The following is a 15,937-nucleotide window of genomic DNA, read 5'->3' as shown; positions in this document are numbered from 1 at the left end:
CACGCCTCGCCCTCTCCTGGCTGCTTCCGCTGGCCTGGGTGAGCGGCGCGGGGCAGCAGGACTCCCTCAGGCTGTGCAGGCGGCACCGCCCCTCACAGAGCTTGGAGCTGGGCACAAGAAGGCCGATGGCTTCCCAAGTGCAGGCAGCAGCGGGGCCAGGGCGGAGAGAGACTTCTTCCCCACACATGGGACCAAGTCAGAGGAGCAAACGGGAGCAGAGCCCGGCGCCGCACACAAGCACCTCGCCAGTGTCACTGCTGCCACCAGGGTGCAAAGGGGTCCACAACAGGTCTGCACTGCCTCTCCTGCAGCCAGGAGGCAGAGGGGCCGGCTCTAAGGGGACTCGCGGAGCAGCAGACCAAAGCCACATGGGAAGGTGCTGGCTGGGGGAGGACGCAGGAGAGGGAGATAGTCCCTCCTCGCTTTCCCCGAGGCCTCACCCCAGCTCTGGACAACAGCACTCCAGGCTCACCTGCACATGCTGCCTGAACCCCAGTGGCCCAGCACCACACCTCAGGAGTCACAGGCCCCACTTCAGCTCCCAGGAGGGGCACACGGGCCAGGACACAGCCCCAGCGCGCTGGCAGGAACAGCTTCCCGGGCCAGGGGGAACCTCGTCGGTGCTGCCTCACCTCACCACTGGGGCAGGTGCCCATCACTCCGGCTTATGGAGGCGGTCAGCATGCTCCACACACTGCCCCGGGGCAGACTGGGAAAGACAACAGGCCTGTGGGTGCTGTGCCAACAGCTGGACCGTGATGGCTTTGTGCTTGGAACTGGGGGCTGCGACATGAGTGGCACAGGAAGGCCCCGGGCCCACATGGTTGAGAGCAAGAACGGGGAGGTCTCATAGGGCCTGTGGGTGCTGGCCTCAGAGCTACAGGCAGGAGGAGGGACGGGGTGAGCCGGAAGACAGGTGACACGGGGCACCCCACGCACAAAGACTGAGGCCTGCCTGGGAGATGGTTCAGCATCAAACATGGGCAAGGGAAACAGGTAAAACAGTGTCGTGTACGTGAACGGGGGAGCAGAGGAGCCCGGCCAATCCCTGCCCTCCCAGAGGAGCTGCAGACCCCACAGATGCCCTGGGCCCAGCCCTCGCCTGGCAGAGAGCCTGACCCACACAACTCACGTGGGACAGGAACCAGGGTCTCCCAGCGGCTGACGGCCACGGCCCCCTCGGCAGATGCCACTCTCATGGGGTAAAACCAGGGATCTCCAGGCAGACGAGCGCCCCGGGTGCCTCCCTCGGTCACCTGATCATGCTCGGAACAGCACCGCATGGGGGTGCCGGGGGAGCTGCTTGCCTCAGTTACAAACAGGAGTCCCGGGGCCCGCGTTCTGGCGAGGCAGGTTAGGCTGCTGCTGTGACACCCGCATCCCACGTCAGCTGCCCCACTTCCAGTCCAGCTGCCAGCGCGCCTGGAAAGGCAGCAGAAGACGGCCCGAGTGCCTGGGCCCCTGCACTCCCGTGGGAGACCCAGATGGAGCTCCAGGCCCCTGGCTTCCGCCGGGCCCAGCCATCTGGGGAGTGAACCAGTGAATGGAAGATCAACCTCTCTGTCTCTCCATCTCTCTCTGTAACTCTGCCTTTCAATTAAATAAATAAATCTAAATAAAAGAGAGGAGAAGAGGAGGCTTGTTCTGGAGAGGAGAACAAGTACCTGCGGTGTGCTGAGATAGCATTCACCCTCTCAAGGCTGGTTCAGTTTGCCGACGCTGAGTGACTTTAAGCACTCACCGCTGAGAAGTGGGCAGGCATGGTGGTGCCGCGGGTTAGGCTGCACACTGGACACCCCCTCCCGTGATCCGCGTGCCTGCGGCGGGCCCTGGCTCCACTTCTGATGCAGCCTCCTGCTAACACACACCTTGGCAGGAGGAGGCAGGTGGTGGCTCAAGTACTTGGGTCCCTGCCGCCCATACCGCGACTGAGTTCTGTGCTCCTGGCTTCAGCAGGCGTTTGGGGAAGGAGCCAGCGGGCGGAAATCTCTCCTCGCTCCACCCCTGTTTGCCGCTCTCTGTTGCTGTGTCTTTCAAATAAGTAAACAAATAAAATGGAGCTGACGACTGAGATGTGGACATTTTCCTGATTGCTATCCACAGCAAGGAACAAAAGTGCCTCCCGGTGAATTCCTGAAGCCCGGGGACAGGTGGGGCCGGCCACCCTCGGGGAGACAGCTGAGCTGAGGGACAGCAGCTCAGCTCCAAGAGGAAGCTTGGGTAAACATTCTCCTTAATCGCTGGGAGGCAGCGAGTCACCACCCCGGCACCTTTAGGAGCCGAAGAGCTGTGCACCGAAAACGAAAGTGAGTCCCTCCTGCCCCCGGTCAGTGCCAGCAGGAAGAAAGGGTCCACGCGCCCCCCAACCCTGGGATGGAGAAGGTTCCAGAGAAGGCGGGCAGGGAACATGGCTGGACTGGTCCACACTTCGGGGAGGCAGCTGCTGCGCCGGCTGTGCGCCTCGGCTTCCCTGGAGTGGGGGTGGGCCCAGGCAGCTGCACCCAGACCTGGCCCCCTCCTGCCTGACTCTGCGGAGCCGGGGCCTCGGCTGACCCGCGGGGAGCCGGGGACAGACCCTAGCGAAGGACCCAGGGCTGCCTGCAGCCTCCCTCACTGCACCGCGAGCAGCTCGCAGGTGTCACACGGGCGGCGGACCCGGTGGGAGACGGCGACGCCCCTGCCGGCCGCAGCTCGGGGCTGTGGCTTTGTCCTGCCCGGCGCAGGGCCTTCCGTGCCGGCTCCCAGGGCTGCGGGAGCCCGGCCTTCCTCCCGCACCCAGTAAGTTTGTCCTCCCAAAGAGCGAGAGTAACGACCGCCACCTTCCGGGGGCTAAATCGCCGGTTCCCGGGGGGAGGGGGCTGGTTAACGGCGGGAAAACCAAGGCTCCCCCGCGCCGGTTCGCACGGCCCTGCGAGCCCGAGCCACGCGGTGCCTGCCAGCCTCGGCTACGGCTCCGGGCGCGGGCAGAGGCGGAGTCCAGCGCCTGCCGACCCGGCCCGCGCGCGAGCCCGGAGCCATCTCGCTCAGGCCGGGTTCCCAACCGGAGACTGCGCGGGCGGAGGTCGGCCTTCCGCGCCCCGGGACCCCCGCCCAGCCCCGCCGCGTCCCGGGAAACGCGCCCCGCCTCACCCGCAGCGCCAGGCCCCGGCCCCGCCCCGCCGCGTCCCCGGGGCCCCCCACCCCACCCCGCCTCGCGCCCCCGCCTCACCCGCGGCACCGGGCCCCCGCCGCGCGCCCACCGAGCCGTCTCTGCGCAGGAGGACGTCGTCCGTGTCGCGGATGCGGGCGCCCGGCGCGTCCCGCAGCCCGCGGCAGCCCTGGAAGCACACGGCCCACGCTTGCTCCTCGTTGATCGGCTGCTCGTACACCCGCAGCACCTCCCGCAGCGACAGCTCCCAGGGCTCGGGCTGCCCCGGGGCCGCCGCGCCGCCGCCAGAGCTGCCGGCAGCGGCCATGGCCGCCCCATGCTCGCCGCGAGCGCGCCGGGCCGTTCCCATGACAGCGCGCGGGGCGGGTCCCGCACGCCCGCCGCGCCCCGTTGGCCGCAGGGGGCGGGGCGGGGCTGGGGCGCAGGTGCCGGCGCGGACGCGGTAGTGACCGCGCTGTCCCGGCCGGGCAGGTGCTGGGGGACGTGGGAGGGAGCCCCCGGCGCTGCGAAGCCGCCCCCCGCGCGCTCGGCTCTGGCACGGAGAAGCGGGCGGCGGCTGCCCGCAGTGGCCTCTGCAGAGCCGGCCGGCAAGGTGACCTCGGAGATGGCTCCGGGTGGGTGACACGAGGCGGGAAGCGCGCGGTCGATGACCACTCGCAGTGCCTCGGGGCAAACAAACCGCGTGGCGTGCCGGGGACGCAGCGCACCGCACGCGGGCGCTCCTGCGCGTGGCCGCGGGTTGCCCAGGCCTCTCCTGCCCGCCGGGCAGGATCAGGGCCGCAGGACAACGAGACACAGCTGGAAGATCAGTGCCGGTAGTGATTCGCGCAAAATGCAGAGCCCCGGGCTCTGGGACTGGAGGTGGGGACGCAGGTCCGAGCGGACCGGGACTGTGAGACCTGCGGTACTGCGGGCAATGGGCATGAGGCTTTACGGCCTGGTTTGCAGGGTAGAGTGGGCTGTTCCCCAGGGCCTCCGGTCACGTGATCCCCTCCCCTTTCAGTCTTGGGACAGAAGACTCATTTGCTAAAGTTTTTTTTTTTTGTTTTTTTGTTTTTTTTTTTTTTTAGGTTTATTTATTTGTTTGAAAGGCAGAGAGAGAGAGAGATCTTCCATCCTCTGGCTCACTCCAAATGGCAGCAACAGCTCGGCTGGGCCAGATGGATGCCAGGAGCCCGGAGCTCCATCCAGGTCTCCTGCGTGCTTGGGCAGTCAACTGCTCTCCCCAGGTGCATGAGCTGGGAGCTGGATGGGAAGTGGAGCAGCCAGGACTCCAGCAGCTCTCCCAAATGGGATGCCCGTGTCCCAGCCCACTTAACTCGCTGGCCACAGCACCAGGCTGGCTTGAAGGTTTTGTGGTCAGTCCCTGGGTGGCTTTCACACCTCTGCTCATGTTCCCAGACAAAAGCCGCAAGACGAACAGAGGCCCTGGTCCTTTGTGGAGGGGCTGGAGAAGAGGGGGGGCCCACGCCAGTCCTGAATGTGGGGTGCTGGGCGCCTGGGGCTCCACTCCCTCAGACGGAGGGCCAGTGGCAGTGGCAGTGGCGTTGGCGTCGAGGCTGGCCCCCGGGCAGAGTGGCCGCAGGTGTGGGGCTGGAGGGTGCCCTGCCCTCTCCCGGTGGTTTCTGCCCTGGGAACCCGTGGGAACTTGTCGCTGAGCAGGTGCAGGAACAGGGTTCCTGCTGCCCTCCCAGGGCACCACCGTGTGTGCGTGTAGCCGGCCAGCAGGATGTCCACACAGCACGGCCAGCACCTCAGCAGGAAGCTGGTGGGGAAGAGCAGGCAGCCCCTGCAGCTCTCCCAAGGCCTCACGTGTCATTAGCGTGGCGGCTCGGGGAGGCCGCGTGATGACACACCCGGCCGGCTGCAGGGACGCTCACCTGGCAGCATGCACGCATCCCGGGGACCTCCCGGAACACCGGCCAGCAAGATTTAAAACAGGCTCTACCGAAGAGCTTCAGAAACAACACTCTCCTTTTATTTATTAAGATCTATTTATTTATCTGGAAGAGAGTTACAGAGAGAGAGAGAGAGAGAGAGATCTCCCATCTACTGGTTCACTCCCCAGATGGCTACACAGCCAGGGCTGGGTCAGGCCAAAGCAGGAGCTTCTTCCAGGTCTCCCACGTGGGTGCAAGGGCTGGACTGGAAGTGGAGCGGCCAGGACTCGACTGGTGCCCATATGGGATGCCGGCCTCGCAGCGGGCAGCTTGACCTGCTCTGCCACGGTGCTGACCCTGAGGGTCTCCTTGCCTCTCGATACCTGAATAATTCCCTGGCCCTGGCCACAGTAAGGAAGAGGTAAGGGTTTGCTTTCAGAGGCTGAGAGAAACCCACCTGCAGGCCAGATGCCCGGCAGAGAAGGCAGTGCAGGGTGTCCTGGGGGTGGGCTTGAGCCCTGCAGATTGGCCAGCAATCACAGTCCACTAGGAAGCAGATCCGGCTGGCCCACGGCCGGGTCGCCGTGGGAGCTCGTGGTCTAGTGTCGGTTCCCACCAGCTGGCCACTGACGTCCCCTCCCGTGGCCCAGCACCAGGAGTGGCCACACTTTGACTCAGAAGTTGACTCCACATTTCTGTCATTGAGACTTGGGTAAACCAAGGGAGGGGCAGAGTCGGCAAGCAGGTGCCAGGGTGGGATAGGGCATTGGTCCTCTAGCTCTAGCTGACCACAGAGTGCACAGAGCGTGAACTGGCCTCCAGGGATTTGGAAATAAAAGAGCGTACTCCCTGCTGTCCGGAGAAGCCTAGGGGCCACGGGTGGCATCCCTTAAGGGCGCCGGTGCTGTCCTCTGCTAATCCCAGCTATGGCCTGGGAAAGCAGCAGAGGGTGGCCCAAATGCTTGGGCCCTTGCACCCATGCGGGAGACCCTGAAGCAGCTTTTGGCTCCTGGCTTCAGCCTGGCCCAGCTCCAGCCATTTTGGCCATTTGGGGAGTGAATCAGCAGATGGAACCTTTCAAATAAATAAGTCTTTATCAGGGGTGGTGGGGGAAGCACAGTGGAGATTGATCTAGGCCAATCATTAACCTCGCGTTGAAAGTTCAGAACAAGGCCGTCTTTCTTTCTTTCTTTCTTTCTTTCTTTCTTTCTTTCTTTCTTTCTTTCTTTCTTTCTTTCTTTGGCAGGCAGAGTTAGACAGTGAGAGAGAGACAGAGAGAAAGGTCTTCCTTTGTCATTGGTTCACCCCCTAAATGGCTGCTACGGCTGGCGCGCTGTGCCAATCCAAAGCCAGGAGCCAGGTGCTTCCTCCTGGTCTCCTATGCAGGTGCAGGGCCCAAGCACTTGGGCCATCCTCCCCTGCACTCCCGAGCCACAGCAGAGAGCTGGCCTGGAAGGGGGGCAACCGGGACAGAATCCGGTGCCCTGACCGGGACTAGAACCCGGTGTGCCAGCGCTGCAGGCGGAGGATTAGCCAAGTGAGCTGCGGCACTGGCCAAGGCCATTTCTAAGTACAGGATCACGGATCAGGAAGGCCTAGGGGAGGCTCTCAGAGCCAGGGTTGCTCAGTGCCATGATTAACCCACCAGGGCTTGGAAGGGCAGTCACCCTCAAGTTATCTCGTTAGCAAACACACTCCCCAAATATTCATCTGTGGCGTAAGCTGTTTGTTCACACGTGTTTACCGAGGGCGATGCGGGCGCGGTACACAGGGAAAGACCAGGAACAGCCCAGCCAGTGTCTGCCCCCTGGGGGCTGATGGCTTCCCCTGAGCTGGAACCCCAGTGTGCTCGCTCCGTCCTGTGCTCTGCTTGCTGCCTTCGAGGGGGCTCTGGCAGGGAGCTCCGGCCCTGTCAGTGCACCGCAGGCTGTGTGCCGACTGCAGGGCACCTCGCGCTGCAACGCTGTGGGAATCGTGGCTCCGAGCATCTCTGCAGACACAGGCCACAGGATCCTGAGTGTTGGGTCCAGATGCCCAGGTCCGTGTGGGCCGCGATCATGCAGACGATGCCAGGGAGAACACGCCAGCCACCTCGGGACAAAGGTCAGCGTCAGGCACAAAGACGGTTTCAGACCAAAGGCCGCTGACTCACCGGGGCCCTGGGCAGAGCCACGCCAGCTGTGGCAAGGGGATGCCTTCCCAGTCGCATTTCAGGTGCAGGAACAGGTCGGCTCCTCCTGTGTCCTTCTGTGCACACCGCGGTGAGCAGCCGGCTGGCCTGCATTACCACGGGCAGAGGCCCCTCAAAGCCTGCTTTGTCTTGGTCCCTGCAGCCAGCCAGGGCCAGAACCCAGGGGTTGGACAGGAAAAGCTGAAACCCAAGAGGTGGTGGCTTTGTGTCTTCAGTTTATTTTTGGCTGGGGCCAGAGGCCGAGCTCCCGAGGGATGTGGGAGACAGAGGCTGTGCTTACTCTCACGGGGAGCCCAGGACAGCTCGGAGGAGAGGGCTCTGGGCTGGAGACCAGGAGCGCTCAGAGTTCAGCTACTTGTGTCTGAACCTGGGCATCGTGGGCCGGGGGTCCAGACTGGGGCGGAGACTCAGTGCCCCAGTCCAGACTGTGGTGGAGATGACGGCCCTGGGTACATGCCATGGCGGGGACACACTGCCCCGGGCACACGCCACAGTGGGGATGACAGTCCCGGGTACACACCACAGTGGGGATGACAGCCCCGGGTACACACCACAGTGGGGAGGCACAGCCCGGGTACACACCACGGTGGGGATGACAGCCCCGGGTACACACCACAGTGGGGACACACAGCCCGGGTACACACCACGGCGGGGACGCACAGCCCGGGTACACACCATGGCGGGGATGACAGCCCCGGGTACACACCACGGCGGGGACACACAGCCCGGGTACACACCACGGCGGGGACACACTGCCCCGGGTACACACCACGGCGGGGACACACAGCCCGGGTACACACCACGGCGGGGACGCACAGCCCGGGTACACACCACGGCGGGGACGCACAGCCCGGGTACACACCACGGCGGGGATGACAGCCCCGGGTACACACCACGGCGGGGACACACTGCCCCGGGTACACACCACGGCGGGGACACACTGCCCCGGGTACACACCACGGTGGGGACGCACAGCCCGGGTACACACCAACGCACAGCCCGGGTACACACCACGGCGGGACGCACTGCCCCGGGTACACGCCACAGTGGGGATGACAGCTCCAGGTACACACCACAGCGGGGACACACTGCCCCGGGTACACGCCACAGTGGGGATGACAGCCCCGGGTACACGCCACAGGGGGGACACACTGCCCCAGGTATACGCCACGGTGGGGATGACAGCCCCGGGTCCAGGCACTGGTTCAAATCCTGGCTGCTCCACTTCCAGTCAAGCTCACTGCTAATGCTCCTGGGAAAGTAGCAGGGAAGACCCAGAAGAAGCTCCTGGCTCCATCCTGGCCCAGCCCCAGCTGTTGCAGCCATTTGGGGAGTGAAACAGTGGATGGAAGATTCTCTCTTTCTCTGTCTTTGTCTCTGTATCTCTGCCTTTCCAATAATAAATAAATCTTAGAGAGAGAGAAGAGCTAGAAGAAGATGGAGACAAGGGGACAGCAGACATGGCCCTTGTTGGAGCCCTGTGGACTGGCCCGAGGGTGTCCGGATTCTGGGTCTGTATGTGGACAGATAACGCAGGACGGCTGAAAAACAACAGGAAGTTGGGTACCGTGGTGCACTTGAGATGCCCGACCCCTACATCAGAGTGGCTGGCTCAAGCCCCAGCTGTGCTCCCGACTCTGGCTTCCCGCTAACCTGCGCCTGGGAGGCAGTGGTCCTGCTACCCACACAGGAAACCCAAATCGAGTTCCTGGCTTTGACCTGTTGCAAGCCCAGCCATTGCAGGCCACTGGGGAGTGAACTAGGGAACAGGAGCTCTCTCAGTCGGTCTGCCTGTGAAATTAAAAAGACGAAGAATGAATGGAACGCTTTTCCAACCTGTCACTGCGACACCGTGGCCACATGAGCAGAAAGCTGCAGTGAGGTGGCTCCATGTCGGGGCTGACGTGCAGGCTGGGACGGTGACAGGTGCCCGCCCCGTCGTGAGATCACGGAAGCCATTGTGGTTCCCATCCAAGTTGGAATTGGAGTTGTTTGAGTGTCAGACGGTAGAAAAGGTGTGCACTGATTAGTCTCCCACACACGACGGCCCAGGGGCCCCCAGAGGCGGGTACTGGGCGGGCGCACACCCATCTCCCTTCCAGAGTAGCAACTGTACCTGCCTGCGCTGTGACTTTTACCTCCACGTGAAGAGCTCCTCCAGGCACCAGACCCACGTGAGGCAGCTCGTCTGTGGGTGCGTCACCCCCAGCTCTCTGTAGATGGACATGGAGGTGGTTTGTGGGTGCGTCACCCCAGTTCTCTGATTGAGGTTGTTGGTGGGTGCCTCATTTGTGAATACATCACCCCCTAATTCTCTGCTGGTGTAAGATACTGGTGGGTGCCTTGCCCCCCGTTCTGTGCTGGTGTAGGTTGTTTGCAATCATGCATGGACAATCTTTAACTTTTTAAGCTCCTGGGGACAGAGTTTTTGCTTAATCACTTCTATACACACAAGTGAATTTCACGTAGTGAGGGCACAGCTGATGCCTGTCCATTGTCTTGTGTGTCAAATAAAGTCTAATAAATGAACAGGTTGGGGCGTATGCTGGGCCGGCCCAGAGGGTCGGGCCCTGGCCTGCGGAGCTAGCATCCGCATCTGAGCGCCGCCTGGATGCCCGCTGCTCTGGCTCCCATCAGCTCTCAGCTGCTGCACCTGGGAAAGCAGTGGGACGACGGCTCGAGTGCTTGGGCGCCTGCCACCCACATGGGAGACCTGGACGGAATTCCTGGCTCCTGGCTTTGGCCTGGTCCAGTCTAGGCCATTGCAGCTGTTTAGGGAGTGAACCTGCAGGTGGAAGATCTCTCTCTGCATCTCCTTCTTTGTCACTCTGCCTTAAATCAATAATAAGATAAATCTTATAAAGAAAGAAATGGTCTTGTTGGATCAAGGGATCTATTAGCTTATTCCAATACCTGTTATCAATCTGGCCCCCTGGAGGCTGCCTGCCTGCACTGGTGATGGGGGGTTACTGCCCCTAAGTTCCTCCACCATCAAAAGTTCAGTATGTTGGCCAGTGCCGCAGCTCAATAGGCTAATCCTCCGCCTGCGGCACCAGCACACCGGATTCTGTCCCGGTTGCTCCTCTTCCAGGCCAGCTCTCTGCTGTGGCCTGGGAGTGCAGTGGAGGATGGCCCAAGCCCTTGGGCCCTGCACCCGCGTGGGAGACCAGAATATGTACCTGGCTCCTGCCTTTGGATCAGCGCGGTGCGCCAGCCGCGGTGGCCATTGTGGGGTGAACCAACAGCAAAGGAAGAGCTTTCTCTCTGTCTCTCTCACTGTCCACTCTGCCTGTCAAAAAAAAAAAAAAAAAAAAAAGGGCCGGCGCCGCGGCTCACTAGGCTAATCCTCCGCCTAGCGGCGCTGGCACACCGGGTTCTAGTCCCGGTCGGGGCGCCGGATTCTGTCCCGGTTGCCCCTCTTCCAGGCCAGCTCTCTGCTGTGGCCAGGGAGTGCAGTGGAGGATGGCCCAGATGCTTGGGCCCTGCACCCCATGGGAGACCAGGAAAAGCACCTGGCTCCTGGCTCCTGCCATCGGATCAGCGCGGTGTGCCGGCCGCAGCGCGCCGGCCGTGGCGGCCATTGGAGGGTGAACCAATGGCAAAGGAAGACCTTTCTCTCTGTCTCTCTCTCTCACTGTCCACTCTGCCTGTCCAAAAAAAAAAAAAAAAAAGTTCAATAGGCGAAAACTGGGTTAGTTTGCATTTCTCGTTACACAGAAGAGCAGAGCTATTTAAAATTAATTCAACTGGTGGTCTGAGGCCCCCAGGCCTCTGACTTCCTCTGGTAGGGTAGCTTGTTCTGAAGACAATTTTGTGTTTGGGAGCCCTTCGGTGAGTACAAGTGATTTTTTTTTTTTTTTTGACAGGCAGAGTGGACAGTGAGAGAGAGAGAGACAGAAAGAAAGGTCCTCCTTTTCCGTTGGTTCACCCCTCAATGGCCGCTGCGGCTGGCGCGCTGCGGCCAGTGCACCGCACTGATCCGAAGCCAGAAGGCAGGTGCTTCCACTGGTCTCCCATGCGGGTGCAGGGCCCGTAGACTTGGGCCATCCTTCATTGCTCTCCCAGGCCACAGCAGAGAGCTAGACTGGAAGAGGAGCAACCGGGACAGAATCCGGCGCCCCGACCGGGATTAGAACCCGGTGTGCCAGCGCCGCAGGCAGAAGATTAGCCTATTGAGTGGCGGCGCTGGCCTACAAGTGATTTTTTTTTTTTTTTTTTTTTTTGGACAGGCAGAGTAGACAGTGAGAGAGAGAGACAGAGAGAAAGGTCTTCCTTTTTTTTTTTTTTTTTTTTTTTTTTTTTTTTTTTGACAGGCAGAGTGGACAGTGAGAGAGAGAGACAGAGAGAGAAAGGTCTTCCTTTGCCGCTGGTTCACCCTCCAATGGCCGCCACTGCAGCCGGCGCAGCGCGCTGATCCTGGCAGGAGCCAGGAGCCAGGTGCTTTTCCTGGTCTCCCATGGGGTGCAGGGCCCAAGCACCTGGGCCATCCTCCACTGCACTCCCTGGCCATAGCAGAGAGCTGGCCTGGAAGAGGGGCAACCGGGACAGAATCCGGCGCCCCAACCGGGACTAGAACCCGGTGTGCCGGCGCCGCAAGGTGGAGGATTAGCCTATTGAGCCACGGCGCCGGCTACAAGTGATTTTTAAACATTTTTGTTTTTACCTGGGAGGCAGAGGGACGGAGACTGTCCCGAGTGCCTGGCCTGGGGCTCTGCGGCGGCCGAGCGCTGCCTGCCGTGGTCTGAAATCGCCCTGGCTATGTCGCTAAGCACTGCGTGCGTCCACGAGGGCTCCTGCGTCCTAGTCCCTGGCGGGTAGTGGGAGTCTGTCTCCCCGGGCCACCTTCATGACTGTCTGTCTGATGCCAGCCGTGTGCCCTGGGCCGAGTGTGTGTCTGGCTTCCTATTTCTCCCGTTGGAACTCCTGGCACTGCCTCATCACGTTTCCCTCCTTTCTCCCTGGAGGGTCCTGCGCCTGGGTGCGTCCCACTTGTGTTCTGGTTTGGGCTGCCCCTGGCTGTCTTCCGCAGAGCCTCCGCCTGGTGCCAGGCACTGGGTTCCCTGTGTGCCCAGGAGGGCAGATGCCCTGCCCCGCCTCGGGGGTGCTGCACGCCCATGCCATTACTCCAGCATCTGGTTCCTGCCTGGAAAACATCAACTTTCTCACCTAAAAGTCATGAGGCTCTGGGGCCAGTGTCAAGGTCAATCCTCCGCCTGCGGCAACGGCATCCCACATGGGCGCCGGTTCTAGTCCTGGCTGCTCCACTTGCAGTCCGGCTCTCTGCTGTCTTCTGGGAAAGCAGTAGAAGATAGCCCAAGTGCTTGGGCCCCTGCACCTGCGTGGGAGACCGGGAGGAGGTGCCTGGCTCCTGGCTTCGGATCAGTGCTGCTCCAGCCTTTGCGGCCATTTGGGGAGTGAACCAGTGGAAGAAGACCTTCCCTTTTTCTCTCCCTCTCACTGTCTGAACTCTAACTCTCAAATAAAATAAATAAAATCTTTAAAAAAACAAAAACTAGTCATGAGGTTCTACTTTAAAAAGCATGCCGTATGGCTGAAAAATTTTTTTAAAAGTATGTTTATTCCTTTTCTGTTGTTCTTTTTTTTATACTGACTGCAAAGTTTATTAGCAAATTTATATCAAGTTCCATAATTTAAAATTATTTAAAACAAAGTTAAAAACTTCTGTAAAAGATCAAAACATTCAAAATTTTAGGACAAAACTAATTTTTAAAAAAATTGTAGCATCATAGTGATGAAAATAACAATTATGGCAAGCTATACATTTTTAAATTATAGAAAACATTATAGAATATCTAACAAAATGTGTCTTGCTGTTGCTTTGGGGGAAAAGTTAGGGATAGATATTTATTTACATATATTTATCAAAGTGGTTTCCACGTGCCCCTGCCAACAGTCTCACTCCTCTCCTCTAATGCCATCATGGAGCTCACCCAGGGGCGACGGGGACAGACGTGCCACGACGGTGGCAGGGCAGCCCAGCCCAGGCACACCGAGCTGCTCCGAGGGCACGCCCCGCACAGCCGACGCGCTCGCTCACGTCACAGAAAGCAGCCTGCCGCCTCGCTGCACGCCGCACACGCCAGCTCCGCTTTACTAAACACGAGGGCAAAATGTGTCTTAACTGGCTTAGCGCGTCCCCAGGCTAGCTTCGGAGCTCCTTCTCAGTCCTGATGGAATCCAGAATGAACAGGATTTCTTCACATATATGGATAAAACACGATTACTTTTTGTAACTGACACTCTTTTATACTTCTGTTCTTTTTTTTTTTTTTAATGGTGAAAAAACATCTACTTAGAATTGGCCAGCTGGACTCCGTTCGGATGATCCCAGTTTTGTTGGCGGGGTCCAGAGCACCACAGTCAGGAGCCAGCGCTCACACGCCTCTTCTCTCCGTCAGTCTGATCAGGTGTCGACTGGCCACATAGTTTCAGAGTTTCTTCACAGCTCGTTGGATCTGGTGCTTGTTGGCCTTGACACCCACAATGAACACCCGTGTGTTGCTGTCTCTGTCTTCTTCATGGCCGACGCCGTGGTCAGCGGGAACTTGATGATGGCAGCGTGGTCACGCTTGTTTCTCCGGGGGGCGCTCTTCCGAGGGTACTTGGGCTGCCGTCGGAGGCGCAGTGTCTTGGGCCGCCGGAAGGTGGGGGACGTGCCGGTCTTCTTCTTGTGGCTGTGGACGCCTTTCAGCACTGCCTTCTTGGCCTTCCAGGCCTTCGCTTTGGCTTCGACTTCAGGAGGGCCAGGAGCTTCCTTCTTCGCCTTCGGCGCCATCTTGGTGAAAAGGGTTTCCCAGTATACTTCTGTTCTTTTAAAAGGTCTTCTTTAATATATTATTTGAGAGGCAGAGAGACAGGTGGACAGTGAGTGCTCCCATCTGCTGGGTCACTGCCCAGATGCCCACAGTGGCAGGGCCAGGAAGACCCCAGTGGAAAGCTTGGTCTTGGCCTGGGCCTCAGACAGCCGGGGGTCCTCTCAGAGGCAAGACCAAGGGCCGCCCCAAGACCAAGGAGACGGCACGGGCTGGTCAGTCGGGCCGCCCTGGGCTGTGGCGCAGCTGGGAACGGACTCAGAGCGCCGCCAGCGGGGCTCCCACCCCAGCTCCCTGCTGGCGGCCAGGGAGGCAGCGCAGGATGGCCCGGGTGCGTGGCCCCTGCAGCCACGGGGAGACCCGGCGGCGGGCCGGCTCCTGGCCACTGTGGCCACCTGGGGAATGAGCCAGCGGAGGGGAGACCTCTCTGTGACTGCCTCTCCCTCTCTCTGCCACCCTGAGTCCTGAGGGAGGAGGCAAGCCGGCAGCAGAGGCCCGGAGGACGCGGGCGGCTCGTGTTCCGGCTGCTTCTCCGGGCTTCCGATTTTAACGTGGATCCGCGAAGTCAGCACTCCCGCGGGGGCGTGCAGTCCTCTCTGGACTGGAAGAGGCCCTCAGCCTCCTCGCCCTGCGCTCCTGAGCGGTGGGGACAGAGGCTCCGCCTGGCGCCCGCCCCTCCCGCGCAGCCCAGCCCCCAGTGTCCTCCGCGGCCTTGTTCCGATCCATCCGTGGCTTCTGGGTGTGGCTGAGTGGGTGCCCTGCTCACTCCTGAAGGTTTCTGGGTCTTACCAGAGGCCCTGGCTGCCAGCTCCCCCTGCAGAAGGGGCTAATCAAGCCCTGGAGGCTGCCACACGCCCCACGGGCAGGCCCCGGGTCCCGTGTGTCAGGTGTGTGTCACATGCGTGTCACATCTGTCACACGTGTGGCATGTATGACAGGCTGGGTGTGCTCCGGGGAGTGCGGCACACACCGCACCAGCAGGCAATGGCAGGCCCCGGGTCCCGTGTGCCAGGCACTGGGTGTGCTCCGGGGAGTGCGGCACACACCGCACCAGCAGGCAATGGCAGGCCCCGGGTCCCGTGTGCCAGGCACTGGGTGTGCTCTGGGGAGTGCGGCACACACCGAACCAGCAGGCGATGTGAGTGGCGTCTTTCGCTCACGCCGGGTGCCTCTGCACCGTGGCCAGCGGCCCGGGCCGACCCAGCCTGGACGCTCGGACCCGGCACCAGGGCAGGCACGGTAGCGCCTCGCCGCCATCCGCCCCGCTGCGAGGCGAGGGAGCCCTGCGGGGCGCGCACTTTGCAGTCCGGCTGTGGGGCGCGGGGCTCTGCGCTCTCAGTCCCCGCAGCGCAGGGAAGAGGGGGGGATGCAGCAGGGGCGCCCTCGAGTGGCACGCCGGGGGGTTGCAGCAGGAGCGGCGGGGACTTACTCAATTTATAAGTTATCCGAAAGGCAAAGACATGACCCGTTGACCCACCACGATGGCCCCAGATGCCACTGTTAACACACACTGGTGGCCTCCAGCGCCAAATTTACTGTATTTTTTCCCAGTTATCCAGAGCTGTTTCGCCGCCACGCACAACATGGCCACCGCCGCGTCACGCCCCTCCCCCCAAATCGTCACGCCCCACAGCGTGAGCCCATATCCTGGGGGGTGTGGCCGGGCCGCCGCCAGCCAATGGGCGCGCGCGCTGGCCCAGCCAACGAGGAGGCAGCGCGGGCTTCGGCGCTCGGGCAGTCGCGATGTCCGGCTCCGAGCGCCGGCGTCCTGCAGGCTGCCGGAGGTCCTGGGCCGAGCTGCTGGGTAGGTGGGCGCGACCGCTGTCCCGAGCTGAGCTCGCGGGTGACTGGGCGGCTAGTGGTCCTCGCGGCCCTCCCGGCTCAC

General features: G+C 61.3%; 2 protein-coding genes and 1 pseudogene across 16 annotated transcripts in view; 1 reads left to right on the top strand and 2 right to left on the bottom strand.

The window, feature by feature from the left end:
• SPIRE2 (spire type actin nucleation factor 2) overlaps positions 1–3,510 on the bottom strand; it is a 29,686-nt gene extending 26,176 nt beyond the window's left edge. For 2 of the 4 annotated variants that reach the window (XM_051828943.2, XM_051828944.2), the window contains exon 1: positions 3,209–3,510. In XM_051828943.2, the coding sequence (XP_051684903.1) occupies positions 3,209–3,497 (289 nt within the window). In that variant the 5' untranslated portion in view covers positions 3,498–3,510. Of the gene's footprint in view, positions 1–1,868; positions 2,869–3,208 lie in introns of those variants that run through there. The other 2 variants (XM_017339565.3, XM_051828942.2) reach the window with 2 other exon arrangements.
• FANCA (FA complementation group A) overlaps positions 2,167–15,937 on the top strand; it is a 57,807-nt gene continuing 44,036 nt past the window's right edge. For 11 of the 12 annotated variants that reach the window (XM_070062852.1, XM_070062853.1, XM_070062859.1 and 8 more), the window contains exon 1: positions 15,749–15,856. In XM_070062852.1, coding sequence (XP_069918953.1) covers positions 15,796–15,856 — 61 coding nt within the window. In that variant the 5' untranslated portion in view covers positions 15,749–15,795. Of the gene's footprint in view, positions 2,307–15,748; positions 15,857–15,937 lie in introns of those variants that run through there. The other variant, XM_070062857.1, reaches the window with a different exon arrangement.
• On the bottom strand, positions 12,840–15,061 carry LOC138846600 (large ribosomal subunit protein uL23-like; annotated as a pseudogene).

Source organism: Oryctolagus cuniculus, chromosome 18 (genome assembly GCF_964237555.1).
Source record: "Oryctolagus cuniculus chromosome 18, mOryCun1.1, whole genome shotgun sequence".
In the NCBI taxonomy this organism is placed as follows: domain Eukaryota; kingdom Metazoa; phylum Chordata; class Mammalia; order Lagomorpha; family Leporidae; genus Oryctolagus; species Oryctolagus cuniculus.
The sequence above is the reverse complement of the archived record's forward strand: the minus strand, read 5'-3'. Positions and strand labels throughout refer to the sequence as shown.